Raw genomic sequence first — 16,588 nt, 5'->3', positions numbered from 1 at the left:
GCACAATTTTAAGTGGTCAGGACATGATTTCCACAGGGAGATTTTAAAACAGCAGCCACACTGGAAGAGGTCTAGCGGTGCAAATTTTTTTGTATTTGTAGAACAAATGCTACACAATGCAACATATTAAAGGCTTCACCTGTTGGGGCTGCACAGTAGCTGGCTTTTGGCTTTGAGGGGAGCGCGTTGGTGAGCGGGAAACGCTAGATGACCTGGAGGCCAGTGCTTGGTTCATCTTAGCCAGCACCACCTCTGAAATGAGCTGGCGGTCCTCTGCCTGGTGATCGCCAATCAGCTGCATAGATGAACCCACAACCTGGATAACAGGAGACAACAATGTGAGAGATGAGAAGATGTACGAACTATGACTGGCTAACAAAGTCAGGACATTGAAGAAAAAAGGAGGTTAAACAGCACAGCGGTCTGAACAGAGTATCTAGGTGATTCTGTTATATTTCTCCAATTGCAGGGAAAGTGTAGTTTGAAATCATAAAAAAAGACAACATAAAAAAATAAAACAGAAACAAAACACACCCACACCATTACAGGATTTTGTCTTTTAATGAGCAAAAACTGCCCTCAGTTTTACATCATTATAAAAAGTGACTCATGGGAACTGTGGAGGTATGTTTTTGTTATTTGTTTCCTATTTTTTCAGTTTCAGTATGAAATCTGCTTTCAGTTTAAATAGTACACAGTTTTATGACTGTCAAGTTTTTTCAAAGCTTAAATGGGATGGATGACAAGCCTTTTGTGTCATGTCGGCTCCAGGATAATTTCCCTGTGCTCTCTCTGATGCATGGTCTCTTTTTTATCATTTTTAGTCATACAGTTATTTCCACAAACACATCTTGTCTGAATCATCACTACATAATCCTGTTATTTTAAAACTGTCACCATATCTCCCCCTCCATCTGTCTAATCTGTTTATCACAAACACACTCTTAGCTGTTAGACTACTTCAGCTTTTGCTCTACTCTTTCTATAAGTTGATTAGCTGCCGTCTAGAAACATCGAGTTGGTTTGTCTGTTCTGGCTTCTTTATTGACTTTCACAAAGCAGGCTGTGTTTTACCATATCTGAAGTGTGCTTACCATATTGTTCCATCTTTTCGTGGCCAGTTATCACAATTTTGATAAGAACTGACCCATAAATGAGCAAGCTGCAATGACCTACATAATTAAGATGCTCTGTACTTACTGCTAAAATTATTCCACGGAGAAGCAGCTCTTTCTAGAGCACTTTAGTTTCTGCCCTACAAACCCAAGCTTGTCAAGCTGCTGGTCACTAAACATTTCATCTTTGGCCTTGTACTCCTGAATTCTACCTTTTTTTCAACAGCTTGGTAGTAGTGTTGCTGCGATAGTCTGAGTCCCTCCAATTATTTGCAGCTCATACTTTTTCTTTTTGTGTCAGTTCTCTGCCTTTGGGTTCAAACATACTCCCATCAGTTTCTGAAGCTTAACCTGCCACACTGAAGTGCCCTAACTACCCAACTTTAAGAGAACCAATACAGCCAGAAAACCAATTTTCAAAGCTCCTCATACTTTATTGTAACCTCTTTCTATGTCAGCTTCTCTTGATCATGGCTCTATCTCAGCCTGAACATTGAGAATCTGGTGCAGTCATCCTGCCAGACGCCTCCAATCTGTCCAATCTGGACTAAATCTAAGCTCTTATACTTTATAGCCTTTAAAAACTTTAAAAAGAGTGTTAATGGTTTTGGTTTATGTAAATGTTTTCTACATAAAAGGTAGCATTAAGCAGAAGAAATTTATACTTCTACTTTGCTGTCATCACGACTAAAGGCTGCAAAACATAAAAACCAGTTTGCGATAAAAAAAAAAAATACTGGAAAGGCAGAGGTGAAAGAGAAATAGAGAGATAGTAAAGTTTTGAAACACAAAGACAGAGCAATCTGGTGTAAAAGATGAACATAAAGTGACACAAATTGTGTAATGTATGCACGTCAGAGTGTCACCAGACATCAGCTATTAAACCCTTAATGTGCATTCAGGTTACCTGAATCAGTTTATTCCCAGCCAGACAATCTCTGCTCCCAGTAGTGTAAATTGGGCCAGACATGCTAAATTTAATATGCTTATGCAACACAGCTCCCACAGGCTGATGTCAACGTGGTGAAAGTTTCCAAACAAAACGCAAGAGTCAATAAATACAGTGATGCAGGAAAAAGTCTAAAAACCTTTTGAGTTCTTTAGTTTTACTCCTCCCTTCCCTTCCTTTCCTTCTCACCTCTGTAATGTAGTCGTTTCCATCCTTGCCACATATGGCTTTGACAGCACAGATATCCAGTCCTCCAAAGATCTCTGAGCAGGTATCGACCCACAGTTTAAACCTGTCACAAAGAAAAGCGTGACAAATTAGGCCTATTAACAGCTGTCAAAGGCGACTATAGGTGACAATGTGCAACAAGATTAGGTAGTTAACTTGTTTTCTTTGCTGTATCAAAACGAGGTGGGAGATGATGGTGAACCTTTCCTGCCTTATTGTTAATGAAAAGTCTTGCACACTAATTAAGCAGTGGTATTGATTTATCACTTCAGCACAGCGTGTAGCAGAAATGTTGTTTGGGCTTAGATCCCAACGGCAAACCCGTTCTTGAGCCCCTCTAGCTCCAGGCTGTAACCTATGAAGGTGCTGTTTTTTTCCTTGCTTTACTCCTTCCAGTCAATCTAGGGTCAAAACAGACGGATCAATACTCACCTGAAGGATAATGTACTCTAATCCAGTGTTCTAGCCCTGGTAGCTTGCATAAAACTGAGCTAAAAGTTGTTTGACAACTGCAACTCTATAAATAATATTTGAATAATAATGTTTGTTCCAGGGCTGCTGTACACAGATAACGGTGCTGAAAGTGCACTAGATACTGTTTACAGTTTGACTTACTATACCTGTGCTCTCAATACTGTGCTGAAATGCATGCTTCACCCATGAGCAGATGATGTGAAAACAGTTGTGGTACAAAATGTCAACGGCTTTCAGCTGAATTAATCTGAGTACACTGACTAACTGTGGTAAAACACAAGAGAGATGTGTGTGACATCAGGGCAGCCTGAGCATCACTAATGTGGAAGCGGTGCTCACTTGTCAGTCATGGCTACTTGTTCCAACATGGCAGATCCAGTGTTGCTTTTCCAATTACCAGAGATAGATGTTCGCCTGGAAAAGGAGAGGAAATTGTGCATTAAATTATTATGTAAAAGCCTCATTACAGAGTCAGCCCTTCAGTATAGATATTATAAATGCAGGCAATAAAAGACAGAGAGAAGTAAGCATCCTTGCAGCAGGAGGTTTGTGGCTTCAGCTACTAACTGCAGTCAGGCAGAGAGCAGAGCTGTAGGTTCTCTGTCTGAATGGCAGTTTCATAACCATATGCTAGCATATGCTCTTTGTTTTTTTCTAAACTAAAGGCACATGAGACATGGAGATGTGGTATGGTAAACTTCAAGATTTATATTTCTGTCTGCTGGTACATGAGCGCGCACGCACAATATATCATCCCTAAATCCAAATGACGCACAAGGACAGCACACTTACATGTAGGCTTTGTAGTCCGTGCCAATTTTCTGGACCCTGATGTCGTACTTGGCGTCTACGAATGGCTCTGTAGTACAGTAAGTCTGAGTGATGGCCACCACACTTGCAATGTCCTGGAAGTCGCTCACATTGTCCACCTTAACCTACAGTGGAGTAAAACATATAAATACTTAATTTATTTATTCAAATAAAGAAAGACTCTCAAAATGCACCCAGTCTTACAATTTGTCACGCAAATGCCACCAATGTACATTTCACCCCCTGCTGGTAAATAGAAAAAGTGCAGGTTAAAGCGCTTCTCCATTGGCTTTACTTTTAAGACCGGAAGGACAGTGATGGTACGTGTGGGTAGAACATTTTCAAGGATGAGTGGTTGTTGAGCTCCTGTAACTCGGTTGTAATACACAAATAATACCTTCTTGTGTCACAATAAATTATATTTAATGAATAAGGGTAACCCAGCACAGAGTGGCACTACATGGATCACAATGTCAGGAGAGTCAGGTCAGGACAGTGCTTTAAGTTGCCGTTTCTCAAATGTAGAACACAAGCTTGTTTAAAAACAAATGCATCATCACTACTGGACATACTCATGAAGTTGACTGGCTGTGTTCAAAGCCGATTGACAATGCAGTTGCTGCAAACTGTCTGGACAATGTTTGACTTGCTTGATTCTAACATTGGTTCAACTGGCCATCAAACATTGGTTAACAGTGTTAAATCGATCAATCAATCTAATGTCCAATCTGACCGGTTAAGACGTTTGCTTTCTCACATAAAGCTTCTCCATTTAATGTGCAGTGCATGTGTGAAAATGGCTTATTGAACTGAGCAGTTCAGGGGAATGATGTGTGGTGGATCGATCAGGAGCGGTAGAAACGCTCCACTCTGATTTCAGCCAGAAAATATTAACACAGTTGTCAATCAATAACAGCACAATGTTTGGACAAAATGTAAAAGGGAAGAGAGAATAAAAATGATGAACTGATAGGAGGAAAGGGATAAAGAAAGACATCTAAGATGGAAGCAGAGGATGGGAGAAGGCTATTAAGTGCACGCGTATGCCAGCAAAAGCACTAACAAGTATAATAAATGTGATTCTAGATGTAGTGGTGCTTTATGGTTACCATTTAACCATCTAAGCTAACTACTATAATAGCCACATGATTTGTCCTCCATTCACAGAGCCAAAACTATTTCCTGGCTGTAATAGTCGATCCCCACATATCTTTGAATGGTAGCTAAAGTTTAAGTAAAGCAGGTGTGGTTAAATGGTTAATCTAACTGTATATATGTCAGTTGGTAAATAAATAAACCAATTACCTTTCCCATTCCAGAGTGAGCATGTCCAATCTTCACCACCACTGGGAAGCTTGGTGTTGTAATCTGCAAATAAACAGTATAACTGATGGATAAATAATGATGAAGAAGCATAATGACAACTTATGTTAGTTATAATAACAAACTGGAAAATCCTGCAGTGAAAAATAAGAGGCCCCTTTAGCAGTGGTCGTTATTAGTAAGGCAGTAAAACTGCTGCAATAAACAAAAACTCAAATCAAAGTCAGTAAAATTCATCCTCAAATAATGCCAATAAACATCTTATGAAAGTCACATGAACACTGTGCAAAAATAACAAAGAAATGTGTCTTTATTTCAGCAAAATCCTAACATGTGATGCTCATGGTGGTGCTAGAGGACAAGTCAGGGAACCACCAAAATCAGCGGGACTCATCCTCCGGGAATCGTGTATGTACACAGATCCACTGCAGCTCTGTAAACAAAATCCAAAAACCAAACCTAATCTCCCAAGTGGATGTGATTACATGAAACATGAAACTATGACTAAGTGAATGAGACCTATGCCAGCCTATGGGAGGAGAGTGAGGACATCAAAAGAGGGCAGAAGAAGAGCCAAAGGATGGTAGTTTTTCTTCTTGCGTTAGAGGAGGCTGTCCCTAAATTGTTGAGCACATAAGAGGCTCCCTGTGTGCGACCCTCTCAGCATTCAAGACCAGAGTGTGAGGGGATCCAACTATTGTAAGTTCCTCTGCGTATTGTCTACAGAGAGGGAGAGAGGAGAAGAGAAAAGAGAGCAGTGGCAGCAGCAGCAACAGTAGCAGCAGCCTTCCCTTCCCTTCACTGCAGCTTGAATTCATAGGTTTACTTTAAACTTATGAAAACATTTCTATCCATAGCTGCCTTTCGGCTCAGCAGAGCTCATCTTACCACTTCGACCCCACCGTCTTATCTATCACCCTGCCCTCTTGCTGACTGCCCACCCGACTTTCTTCCAGGGGAACTTAACAGGATCACAAGAGGTTGCCGAGCTTTCATCAAGTGGTGGAGCGGTCAGAGGTAGCCAGAGTCATCATGGCCGTGTCCCAGGAGCGGAGTGTGTGTCTGGGGCTTTGGGTGCTCATTTTGCTTGGTGCAGGCTTGGAGGAAGTTGTGGAGGGATGCAGCTGCCACCCAGCACACCCACAACAGCTCTTTTGCAGTGCTGAGATTGGTAAGTTATTGAAATTTAGAATAACCAAGGTTATATGTGTGAAAATAGGTGCATGCTTTATTTATTTATTTTAATCTGGACAATGTCCTTACATATTGACAAACCAATTAATTATTTGGATTACTGATCAGATTAATTACATGCTTTTAGGGGGAAAAAATCAATCCACAGTGCAAAATTAGTTTTACAAGAACTAATCAATAGAGGTTCATGGCTAAGCTACTGTGGCCTTTTTGATTATTATGATTATTATTCATAGAAAACGTGAGTTATCTGAACATAATTTCATGGTTGATATTTATAGCAGTATTTCAATAAGTTGATTTGGATGCAGTTTTTCTCTTAACATGAACTTTTCCTTGTGTGCTATCTGTTTTAAGAAATTAGCGCCTTCCTTTTGTCACTCACGTAAAAACAACCCCTAAAAAAAAAAAAAAAGTCCTGGCCTACTTTCTGTCCGTCCGTCTGTCTGTGTGCCTGTCTCTCTGCCCGACGCCCCCGTCATCCAGTTCTTTCTTGTCTAAGCACAAGCCAAAACCAACACTCTGCTCTGACTTTGAGTACTTGGCTCCAGAGTGTGGAAAGCTGGAGTATGTGCTTTGGTCAAAGGTTACACTCCAGCAGAGGAGAGAGGGAGACAGAGAGAGAGAAGAGGAAATTGCTTTTATTTTAGTCATGTTTTCTAGTTGGTCTGCAAATCCCTTTAGGTTTAAAGGGTCAACTTCTCTACAGTGCTTTTAAAACAAAGGCCGGGTTAAATGAAAGGCAATACCTGTATTCAAAATCTCCAGGTGAACAGCCAATTTAGATCTTGGTTATCTCAATGCAAGGTTTTTAGGACAGCATTTTACATGTGACACATGCCATTGATGGCTGAGATTACATTTCTGCAAGTATGAATATTTGGCTCTTTGAGCTTTCTTCAAAGCCTGAAACTATAAAGGAAAACTAGTAGAGGACCTGAACTAACCAGAATAACATCTCAAGCTGGAATGTTCTGGTTTTCAGCTGCATGGTGCTGTGCCCTGTTTTTTAATCATTGGTTATAGAGAGCAGGTTTCTTACTGCTAAGTTGTCACACATTTATTTGCTTGTCCAGGTATGCTTATTCAATAAGCCACAGAATGTAAACAGAAGATGGACATCAGCCACTGATTAGCGAAGTCACACTGAGACACCTTGAACCGAGCATTATTGCTGTTGCTATCTTTATATTTTGAACCTGGACTTGTTGAGCATGTTGCAGATCTGACAGAGCAACTGAAGGACACCAATTACTCACATAGTGGAGACTTGTCAGACATAATGTAGGCCTTTTATTAAAAAAACAAAAACAAAATACTCCTGTTGTAGTCGATTAGACATGAAACTATCCAGCAAAACCTTTGAAAAATAGTTCTAAGATGAAAACTGTGACAAAACCTCACCATCTGCAGGGTGTTTAGATTGGACTCTGTAGAAAGGGGCAGTTTGTAGACAAGAATATTTTTACCTTATCCTTTTACTGATTACAACAAAACTGAAACGAACAAAAATCTACTGAGAAAAAAGTACACAGTTTTAAATAAATATACAATTCAGTGAAAGATAATTTGGTTGCTTTGGGGTTTTTTTGGTTGTTTTTTTTTTTTTGCATTGTTTTGTCATTTAAATGTTTTAGATAATCAAATTTTAATACACACAAAGATAACCCAAATAATGACAAAATCTAGTTTTTACATGGTGATTTTGTTTATTGTGGGGAAAATTGCTATCCAAGCTATTAAAGTCTGGACTTAAATCAGATTGAGATGCGTTGGCATGACCTTTAACAGTGACGGCTGAATTAAATTAGTTCTGCAAGGAAGAGTGGGCCAAAATATTTCCACAGTGATGTGAAAGATTGCCATCATTGTCAGTTATCACAAACACTTTGATGGCACAATCTTGCTATTAAGTTTAGGGGGGCAATTACTTTTTTCACACAGAGCCAGGTAGAATAGCTTTCCCCCCTTGAAATGATCATTTAAAAACTGTATTTTGTATTTACTTGGGTTCACTTTGTCTATTATTAAGACAATGATCTGATCCATTTAAGTGTGACAATTTAAAAAAAAGGGAAAAAAAATCAGGAAAGGTAAAAGTACTTTTTCCCAGCACTGCACCTCGTGAGGGGAGCTTAGCTTTGATCTGGACACTTATTTGACAAAAACATTGGGGCAGAGGTCAAAGGTCATTTTTCCATTGGCTTCTATATAAAAACAAGTTACTTTTGGCTGCTTATTCACAAGGGGTCACCGCAGTGTCACGTGGTTTTCTTTTTTCTTTTTTTTTAAGGCTGATGCCCTTTTTGACTCTGTACCAAAGGGATTTTTGTCTCCTCCAGGATCAAACCAGGAATTTTTCACTTAACTACACTGTGGAGCCACCCAGGCAAAACTCCAACTGTCTCCCCCTGCTGGTAGTTACATCGAGTTTTAACATACAGTGAATAATCTAACCATGGGTCAGAACAGAAACAAAACAAAATTGATCAATACAAATTCTAGATTTAGAGCGGTGAAAAAAGGCTAAATGGCATATGTCCCCAAAGAGATCGTCCGCACCTTGGTACCATAGCACCATAGCTATATTTTAAAGTCATGTAATATTTAGTGGCATTGACAATAGGTGTATAATGTAAACAGTAAGTAAAAATAAATGATAAAAATGAGCCCAGATGAAACTCCAACTCAGCACACACTTATTGCGTGAACTCTTACAAAGGTTGTATCACATGAAAAACCTTTTACATAAGTTGTGCATAAATTCAGAAGAATTACTAAAGATAATTGAAAATTCTTTTGAACTGTGGCAAGTTTTTAGTTCCAAAAGTATGTGCCTGTCTCTTAATGGATATGGATACTGGGCCTTTTTCAGATAGGATATAATTTTCTGGACCGATGCATAACAAAAAAGGAGACTCAAAATCGAAATAAAAAAACGTGTTTCACTTGGTGGCACCTGAGGCCATCCTTGGTTGCTTTCTAAGAGTAGGCTGGTGGTGTCCTTTAGCTGACCTGACAGTGCTGTCAGAGTCGATGAGCTCTTTGAATAAAGCTCAACATCTGAGTAATATCCCATCTGGACAAACCTTGGACGGTTCCCTGGCCATGTTTGTGTATTTGACATTGTGTGCATGCGAGTGTCTGTTTGTTGGACAGAGGCCAAGCCATGCCAACTCAGCCTACTCCATCTCTCTCGCTCTCTCTCTTTCCCCAGTCTCTCCCCACTTCATTTCCATGTCTATAGGCTTGGTCTAATGGTCTGCATACTAACAATATCAGTGTGAAAGCCCACTGACAGTCCAGCTTTGTGAGCATGACAAGGGTGCCGATTCATCTTGGAGGGGGAAGTTACTTACTACAGATAGGTTCTCATGGTACAAGTTTGCAATATTTCTCTTTGGTTATGAAACTGTGGGGCAGATGCACAGCTACTTTCACTCAGCAGGCGTGCCTGTCCTTATTCCCGTTCATAACACAGCTGCAGTAACTGAAATTAGCTGGTAACCCAGCGTGTACACTTCAAAGACGGGGTGGGGGTGTGGGGGTAAACATTTCAGATAATCTAGGCCAAGACAACTGTTTTGGAAGGTTTTGCAATTCACTTATTATTATAGACAATTTCTTAAGTATATCTCATGGAATGCACTTTCCAAAAAATGTTATGGCTTCTTGCAAATCCAATAGAATTTTTCTTTTCCTTACCCAACCAATAGTTCCTCAATTAAAGATCAAAATCACCAACCTGGCTGGTTAGCTATAGATTCTATTTTGGCACTGACACACGACCAAAGCCAAGACTGCAAATTCTTTGATCTTTCCACAGAACATATCTATTCCGTGGTATACTGCTGACCATTAATACGGCACACAGAGTGACAGCTAATTTTCCAAAGTACTTTGTCTATCTTGAGACATGTTTCTTTGTGTGTGTGTGTGTGTGTGTGTGTGTGTGTGTGTGTGTGTGTGTACCACCATGCACACACTTTACATCACAATAGAGCAGGACTGAGAAATCCTTGAAAGATTCTTATGAAAATAAATTCATGCAAGAATATATACATATATACACCGGCTCCTGTGCGGTAACCAGAATTTTAAAAAAATCCTTAATCTATAATGATTTAGCTTCACATACCTAAGCTAAATTATTAACTAAATACATAAAATATTAACTAAATAATACTGTAATCTTGCATACAGATATTTGAGCTGAAATACAAAAATATCAGCTTCAAAATGTATTTTAGTATCAAAAGTAACAGGTCTCCTAATACCCTGTGAGCTCGGTTATAATGTATCCTTTCAGAATGTTAAACACATCAAACTTTTTACATTAACCTTTCGTACAACCTATTATTTTACTAGTGCCACATTCAATGTACTAACTTGATATTATGAAAAAAAAGAACAACTTTGATCAAATATAATAGATAGAAAGTGAAAAGATTCAGTAGTAGCTGTAGATGTAGTCGTCTACAGCTCAAGCTTTGACAGTGCCTACTTAAACAAATACAGCTAATTAATCAAACCAAACTCTGCTGACATTTTTTGAGGTTGCAGCTGCATGTGTGTATACACAGTAGGTGGGTTAATGGGCAGGTGTGTCTTTGTAGGGGTCAGACTGTAAGGTAAGGTACTACAGAGAACGTGGTCACTGTAAAGTTTTGGATAATGCCAAGATGATCAAGTTATCAACTACAGCAGCTATTCCCAAGAAAACTACTGCATGGCTGCAAGTCTAATGCTTTCAAATGTATTACCACACCGAATCTGAGCCTCCGGTTATGAATTATGCAGTGTAACAATGAAGAATATCAAATAGCATAGAGGCATCTACAGTCATGCTCCCTGACATTTTCTATAAGGTAATGTATGAAGGTTCCTTGATCAGCTCTTTTGCTGCAAGCAGTGTAACGATTAAAGCGTTATACGGATTCGCACATATTTGTCTGCCTGCCCATCTTTCCACTTGTGTGTTTGATGAACAAAAAAAAAGTCTTTATTTCTCCTGAGCCAATTTCACAGAACATGCTGAGCTCCTCCTCCTCTTACCAGCACACAAAACCGTGGCACAGTTATGTGTCGAGCGAAAAGAAAAAACAAGCGAGGACGTTTGCTTAGCTGTGTGCGAGAGTGAGGTTCACACTTTCACTCCCTCTCCCTAACACTGTTACTTTTCTCTCTCTTTCATGATTTCACAAAGGTTACTCAATTCACTTCTGGCTCCTTTCCCCCCTCTCTTTCACCATTGCACTACAAGGGACTGTACTCCTGCTTTTACAGAGAATAGATGTGGGAGATGAATTTACAGGGAATTCATTAAAGGATATTTTATATTATATCCTCATTATATAGGATATTATCCATCATGCAGAATATCTTCACAGAGAAAAAGCACAAATGCTTTTAGGACAAGAAATACCCAGTGTATTTGGTCAATATTATTCTGTCTGATAAAACAACACAACTCTTTACATACTGGTGTAGTGGGTACGCCTTTATCACTCATACATTCAGGGCAAGATTGTTATAGTTAATGAAAACTAAACTAAAAACTAAAACGAGAAGTGAAAAATAACAATTTAGTTACCGAAAATAAAATAAAAATACAGAGGAAATATCCTTAGTTTTATCATGTTAGTTTGGTAAAGATTTTTTATTACAAGTTGCTTGATGAGGCATTGATGGACATGTTTATCGAGACTTTGCATGTGTATAAAACTGTGACCCAACTGCTTTCAAAAAGAAGTGTTTTTACTGTAATACCTGCACTGATTTTCCCTCTGATATGGCTATATATACGGCATTTAGCCACACAAGCTACATAGTTCGGCTTATGAAAGGCTTATTCGTGACCAGGGTTAAAATTCACCCTTTTGAAATGTTACAACGCCAAACTTGTTACAGCAAATTAAGTGGATTTTAGTGCTATTACAGAGCACATTTACCTTCAAACATGAAGGGAATTCCAAACAAAAAGTCCATCATACTGCGCTGCATGTTGAAAAAAACCCATTACAATGTGTTGAGGGTGAGAATTAGCTCATATAGACGCCTCATTCTGCTGGAGATTCATTAGTCACTGACAGGCCAGTTTTTAATGTAATGTGAAATGCAACCATAACATATTACAAACTTTAACACCGTGTTACTAATGTAAGCAGTAATCTAGTAATCTGAACGTGGTAGCACTTGTCGATTATGGTAAAAGAAAAGAAACACTCCATGCATGTTTTTAACTCACTTTCTTATAAGTAGCTGTCACATACATTTTTCTGTGATGCCACTGCTTTTCACTTTTCATTAAATTGAACCTCAGATGTATAATAATAAAGTCAGTTCTCTTTGATTGATTGCCTTACCAGTATGTTATCAGTCTGAAAAAGAAACATCTAACAGTGAAATTAATTTGTCAGTCATCATTACAGCCCTTGCCTATGTCTAAAAATGTAGATTCAATGTGCTTGGTGGAAGAGAAAAATAGCTCAGTATACATAAAGCCTCTAATATTCGGGTCAGGTTGCTTAAAGTAATCAGTGTTAATAATGTTTTGATTATGATTAATATTCTCAGAGGTTGTAACATTAAAATGTGCTGTGTGTGTATGCACAGTGAAGTATATACTCATACTTCACATACAGTATGTGCTTGTGGAGAGGACTTGGTAGTTAATGGGAGTGATCAAGCAGAGAGCTACTTGTTATTCCATGTGGGTTTTGATTTCCCTCCCAGAGGAGAGGAGGACACATCCTGTATCACTACTGAGAGGACATGCATCCATCTATCTATCTATCTATCTATCTATCTATCTATCTATCTATCTATCTATCTATCTATCTATCTATCTATCTATCTATCTATCTATCTATCTATCTATCTATCTATCTATCTATCTATCTATCTGCACAGGTTTTTCATTGTTTCTTGTATGCAAACAATGTTCTTATCTTATCTTGGATTTACTTGCAGGATCCTAATCCTTGTTTTTTTCTGTGTTTCCCAAACAGTGATAAGAGCCAAGATATCTGGAGAGAAGATTGTGTCGCCTAGCAACAGCTCCTCACCTTACATGAAGATGATCCAATACGAAATAAAAATGATCAAGGTGAGAGCCCTGGTCATGCACACATATCCATTTCCCCCCCCCCCCCTCCCTTTTTAAACTGTGTGGTTTATGTGGAGCTACATATAGCCTGCCCCCTATAAAGTAAAATGTATCATGCATGTTAAATGTCTCAATGGCACAGACATAACAGTATAACATCCACCGTTTGATTTCCCACCTTTGTTTGACATCAAACTCCCCTCTGTCTTTAAGTGCTTCCTGTCCCTGTGTTAACTGTCAAATAAAGGCAAAATGTCCAAATATTTTTAGAGCAATGAGAAAAAAAAATCAAGCTGAAATGTTCCAAATGTCTATCTCCACATGACCTCATGGTGTTAATAATGACTACTGAACAGGATTAACATTTGCTCTTCATAAAAATGTCTGCTCATTATAAATATGCAACACTTTCATTTGCACATTTGGATTTTAAGCACTAGGATGTTCTCTGCTGCTGTAATTTGGAAACCTAGAGTTCTTTTATTATTCCTCCTGCACGACACTGTTGCTGCACATACTGTACTGCATTAAATTTACATTATGCCAAGCCCATTCTTAAAAAGTACAAAACGTTTCTGCTCTTTTCCTCTCATCTGTATCTAGATGTTCAAAGGTTTTGACAAGGCTAAGGATATCCAGTATGTGTACACTCCAGTTTTCTCATCGCTGTGTGGAGTCAAGCTGGACTCCAACAATAAGGCAGGGTATCTGCTCTCAGGTACAGTATGCAATGAAACTTTTTTATATTGTGCTTTGAAAGAAAAAACAAGTTGGTACATTGGTGCTGTGATCAGTAAAGAGAGAAATTTTCCTAAATGGCTTTTCTTTTGGGAGTGAAACTATTCATTTTCACTGAGACTGATTCCTGTCTGCCGGGGACAGCGCTAAACAAATTCATTAGACCACCACCCAGTGTAAGGTTTATTCCACAAGGTGAGACAATCATCAACCAAAACACTAGGTTAAAGCTGTATACCAATGAAGCTCTTAAAAATTTGGTTTATCATTAGGAGTATTAAGATTCTTATGGAGGCCTTTGGACACAGCAATAGTTATTTAATCTATTCTACTGAATGCAAGGCTAAATGCTGATGTCACCAAACAGGGAGCATGTGGAGTGATGGGAGGATTTCTATTGGCCAGTGTGATCTGGTAGAGTCTTGGGACAACTTATCAGTGTCGCAAAAGAAGAATCTCAACTATAGATACCAGATGGGCTGTGAATGCAGAGTGAGTAAGGACTGTCAATTCTCTATGCATACATATTTATCATTCTCACACTCATCTGTCTGTGTCAGAGACGTCTTCATGAGCTTAGACTAAAGAAACAGTGTAACAGCTGTTACAGCAGAAAGGCCACTCTTCTCATCTGTTCCTGCTGCTTTGCCTCTTTTCCGTCTCTCTATATTCAAAAAAAAATTGTTTGTTTTTATTTTGTCTAAAATGTGTGAACATTGTTTTCTCTTCCAACCTTTGCATAACTGTAATCCATAATACACGGGAGACCTACTTCACTAATAAATGATGAGATGAGAGATGAGATGACGAATCGATTATTCTTCTCTTCTTCTTAGATCAACACCTGTTACACAGTGCCGTGTGCATCTACAGGAGAAAACGAGTGCTTGTGGACTGACTGGCTGCTGGATAACAGCCTAAACGGCGAGCAGGCTCGGCAGTACGCTTGCATCCGCCGCTCTGACACAAGCTGTAGCTGGTACCGGGGTGGGCCTCCATCTGAGAAAGACTTCTTTGACATGACTGACCCTTGACCTGTAATTCTGAGATTCATTTTACTCAATATGTTTCCCAATATGCCTCATGAAAAAAACAAAAAACGAAAAAACAAAACCCTGCTTTGGCTTATGTAGATCAGATCTGGGGTTGAAAACAGCAACTGATTTCATTAAAAAAAAATTTGGGCGAATATTAAATCTGAGGGAGCATAATGTAACCGTGAGCTTTGAGTGGTTGTTACAGTAAATCTTGGAAAATCTGTCCAAACTGCAGCACTCCAGTGAATCATCTTCTTTCTCTCACGCCAGATTAGACTCATCATTTGATCTAGACCGTTTTTTTACTTGAAGGCAAATGAATAAAATTATACAAGGCCTTACATTTGTTTATGCATGAAGTATGAAGCATAAAGGTGTTCATTTGCTGCAAAAATAAGACAAAGTTATATCAGGAAACAAAAATGGTAAATAAATAATAGAAGGAAGCTGTCGCAACCTTTTCTGAACCAATTCCAGACCCACTGCAGCAGCTTTCCTTTCCCCTCTTTTTCCTTCACACCTCCTGGGAGTGAATATCTTTAAATAGTATCTGCTAACTGTCAATACAAATAAAAGTACACAGTATATACAAATCTGTGTGGAAGGTTTAGGCACTAAAAAACTGAAAGTCTCTTTCAAAAGTCTACAATAAAAAATTATTTTTATTTTTACATTTTTATGAATTGATCCATATCTGGTGTGGGCAATGTTTCCGCATGTAAATCCAAGGCAAAGGGTGCCTGTATGTTAGTGTACTTTTCAGTGGTAACCTCAGTACAGTTCTAAGTGTTTCTGAGTATTTTTCCAATGTTCTGCTGGATTTAGCCTGTCTCCATTGCTTTTGTCACTTAATGTAAACCCATTCAGACTCCATGATTCAGACTCCAAGGCTCTATGGGGACCATACCATCTGTTGCAGGACTCTTTGTTCTTCTAACGATGCTTCTTTATTTTGTTTCATGCTGCATACTGAATTTGGGCCCCATAAAAATGGCATTGTGTAATGCATAATAAATCAAAGTGCCTAAAACCTTTTCATAGTACGGTATACAGGCCGCAAAGCACCACTGACATTCTCGAATTAATTATATTTTTACTAAATCTGATGCAGGAATTATATATACACTACGAGTCTCGTTCACCTTAATCACAGTTTTTCCCCCTCAAATTTATGAGACTGTAAATATTGTATTTTGTGACAATTAACATTTTAAATGCTAACAATATTTGTTCTTATAGCATATAGATTCTTCTCTTGTGTTTTTGTGTGTTTAGTTTCATTGGTTGTACTATTTCCTGTGCCAAAAAATCTAATCCAGCGCTTTAACAACTGCACTGCCGTCTGTAGAAGCCAAGCCTGCCCCCCTCTGCATAGAGGAAATGATTTAACAAGACAAGGCTCAATTCACCTAAAACAAAAGTAAAAAAGTAAGAGGAAGTGGATTCATCTCAAAATTGACAAAACCAGCAAAAAAGAGAAATAGCTGACAACCTTGAATGAACAATAATTAACAGTTAAAATTACTCAATATAATAACTCAGTAAGAAGTGTGAGTTGACCCCTGTCTTGTTCATGACTAAAGTCATACAGATTAAAATGCATTGTGAACAT

The 16,588-nt window shown here is 38.6% G+C and overlaps 2 protein-coding genes across 2 annotated transcripts in view; one reads left to right on the top strand and one right to left on the bottom strand.

Moving 5' to 3' along the window:
- syn2b (synapsin IIb) overlaps window positions 1-16,588 on the bottom strand; it is a 110,041-nt gene that overhangs the window by 5,200 nt on the left and 88,253 nt on the right. The window contains exons 6-10 of the mRNA XM_085354299.1: window positions 4,882-4,944; window positions 3,559-3,701; window positions 3,106-3,180; window positions 2,254-2,356; window positions 140-316 (exon numbers count right to left, since the gene is read on the bottom strand). Coding sequence (XP_085210425.1) covers window positions 140-316; window positions 2,254-2,356; window positions 3,106-3,180; window positions 3,559-3,701; window positions 4,882-4,944 — 561 coding nt within the window. The remainder of the gene's footprint in view (window positions 1-139; window positions 317-2,253; window positions 2,357-3,105; window positions 3,181-3,558; window positions 3,702-4,881; window positions 4,945-16,588) is intronic.
- Window positions 5,932-15,265, top strand: LOC146632349 (metalloproteinase inhibitor 4-like). Its single transcript, XM_085354298.1, has 5 exons — window positions 5,932-6,070; window positions 13,104-13,201; window positions 13,805-13,919; window positions 14,307-14,431; window positions 14,776-15,265. The coding sequence occupies exons 1-5, from the start codon at window positions 5,932-5,934 to the stop codon at window positions 14,971-14,973; spliced, it is 675 nt and encodes a 224-aa protein (XP_085210424.1). The 3' UTR covers window positions 14,974-15,265.

Source organism: Diplotaxodon limnothrissa, linkage group LG5 (genome assembly GCF_057381915.1).
Source record: "Diplotaxodon limnothrissa isolate DT_005_m linkage group LG5, D_limnothrissa_male_GT1.1, whole genome shotgun sequence".
Taxonomy (NCBI): Eukaryota; Metazoa; Chordata; class Actinopteri; order Cichliformes; family Cichlidae; genus Diplotaxodon; species Diplotaxodon limnothrissa.
This window is presented reverse-complemented; position numbering and strand designations above follow the sequence as displayed.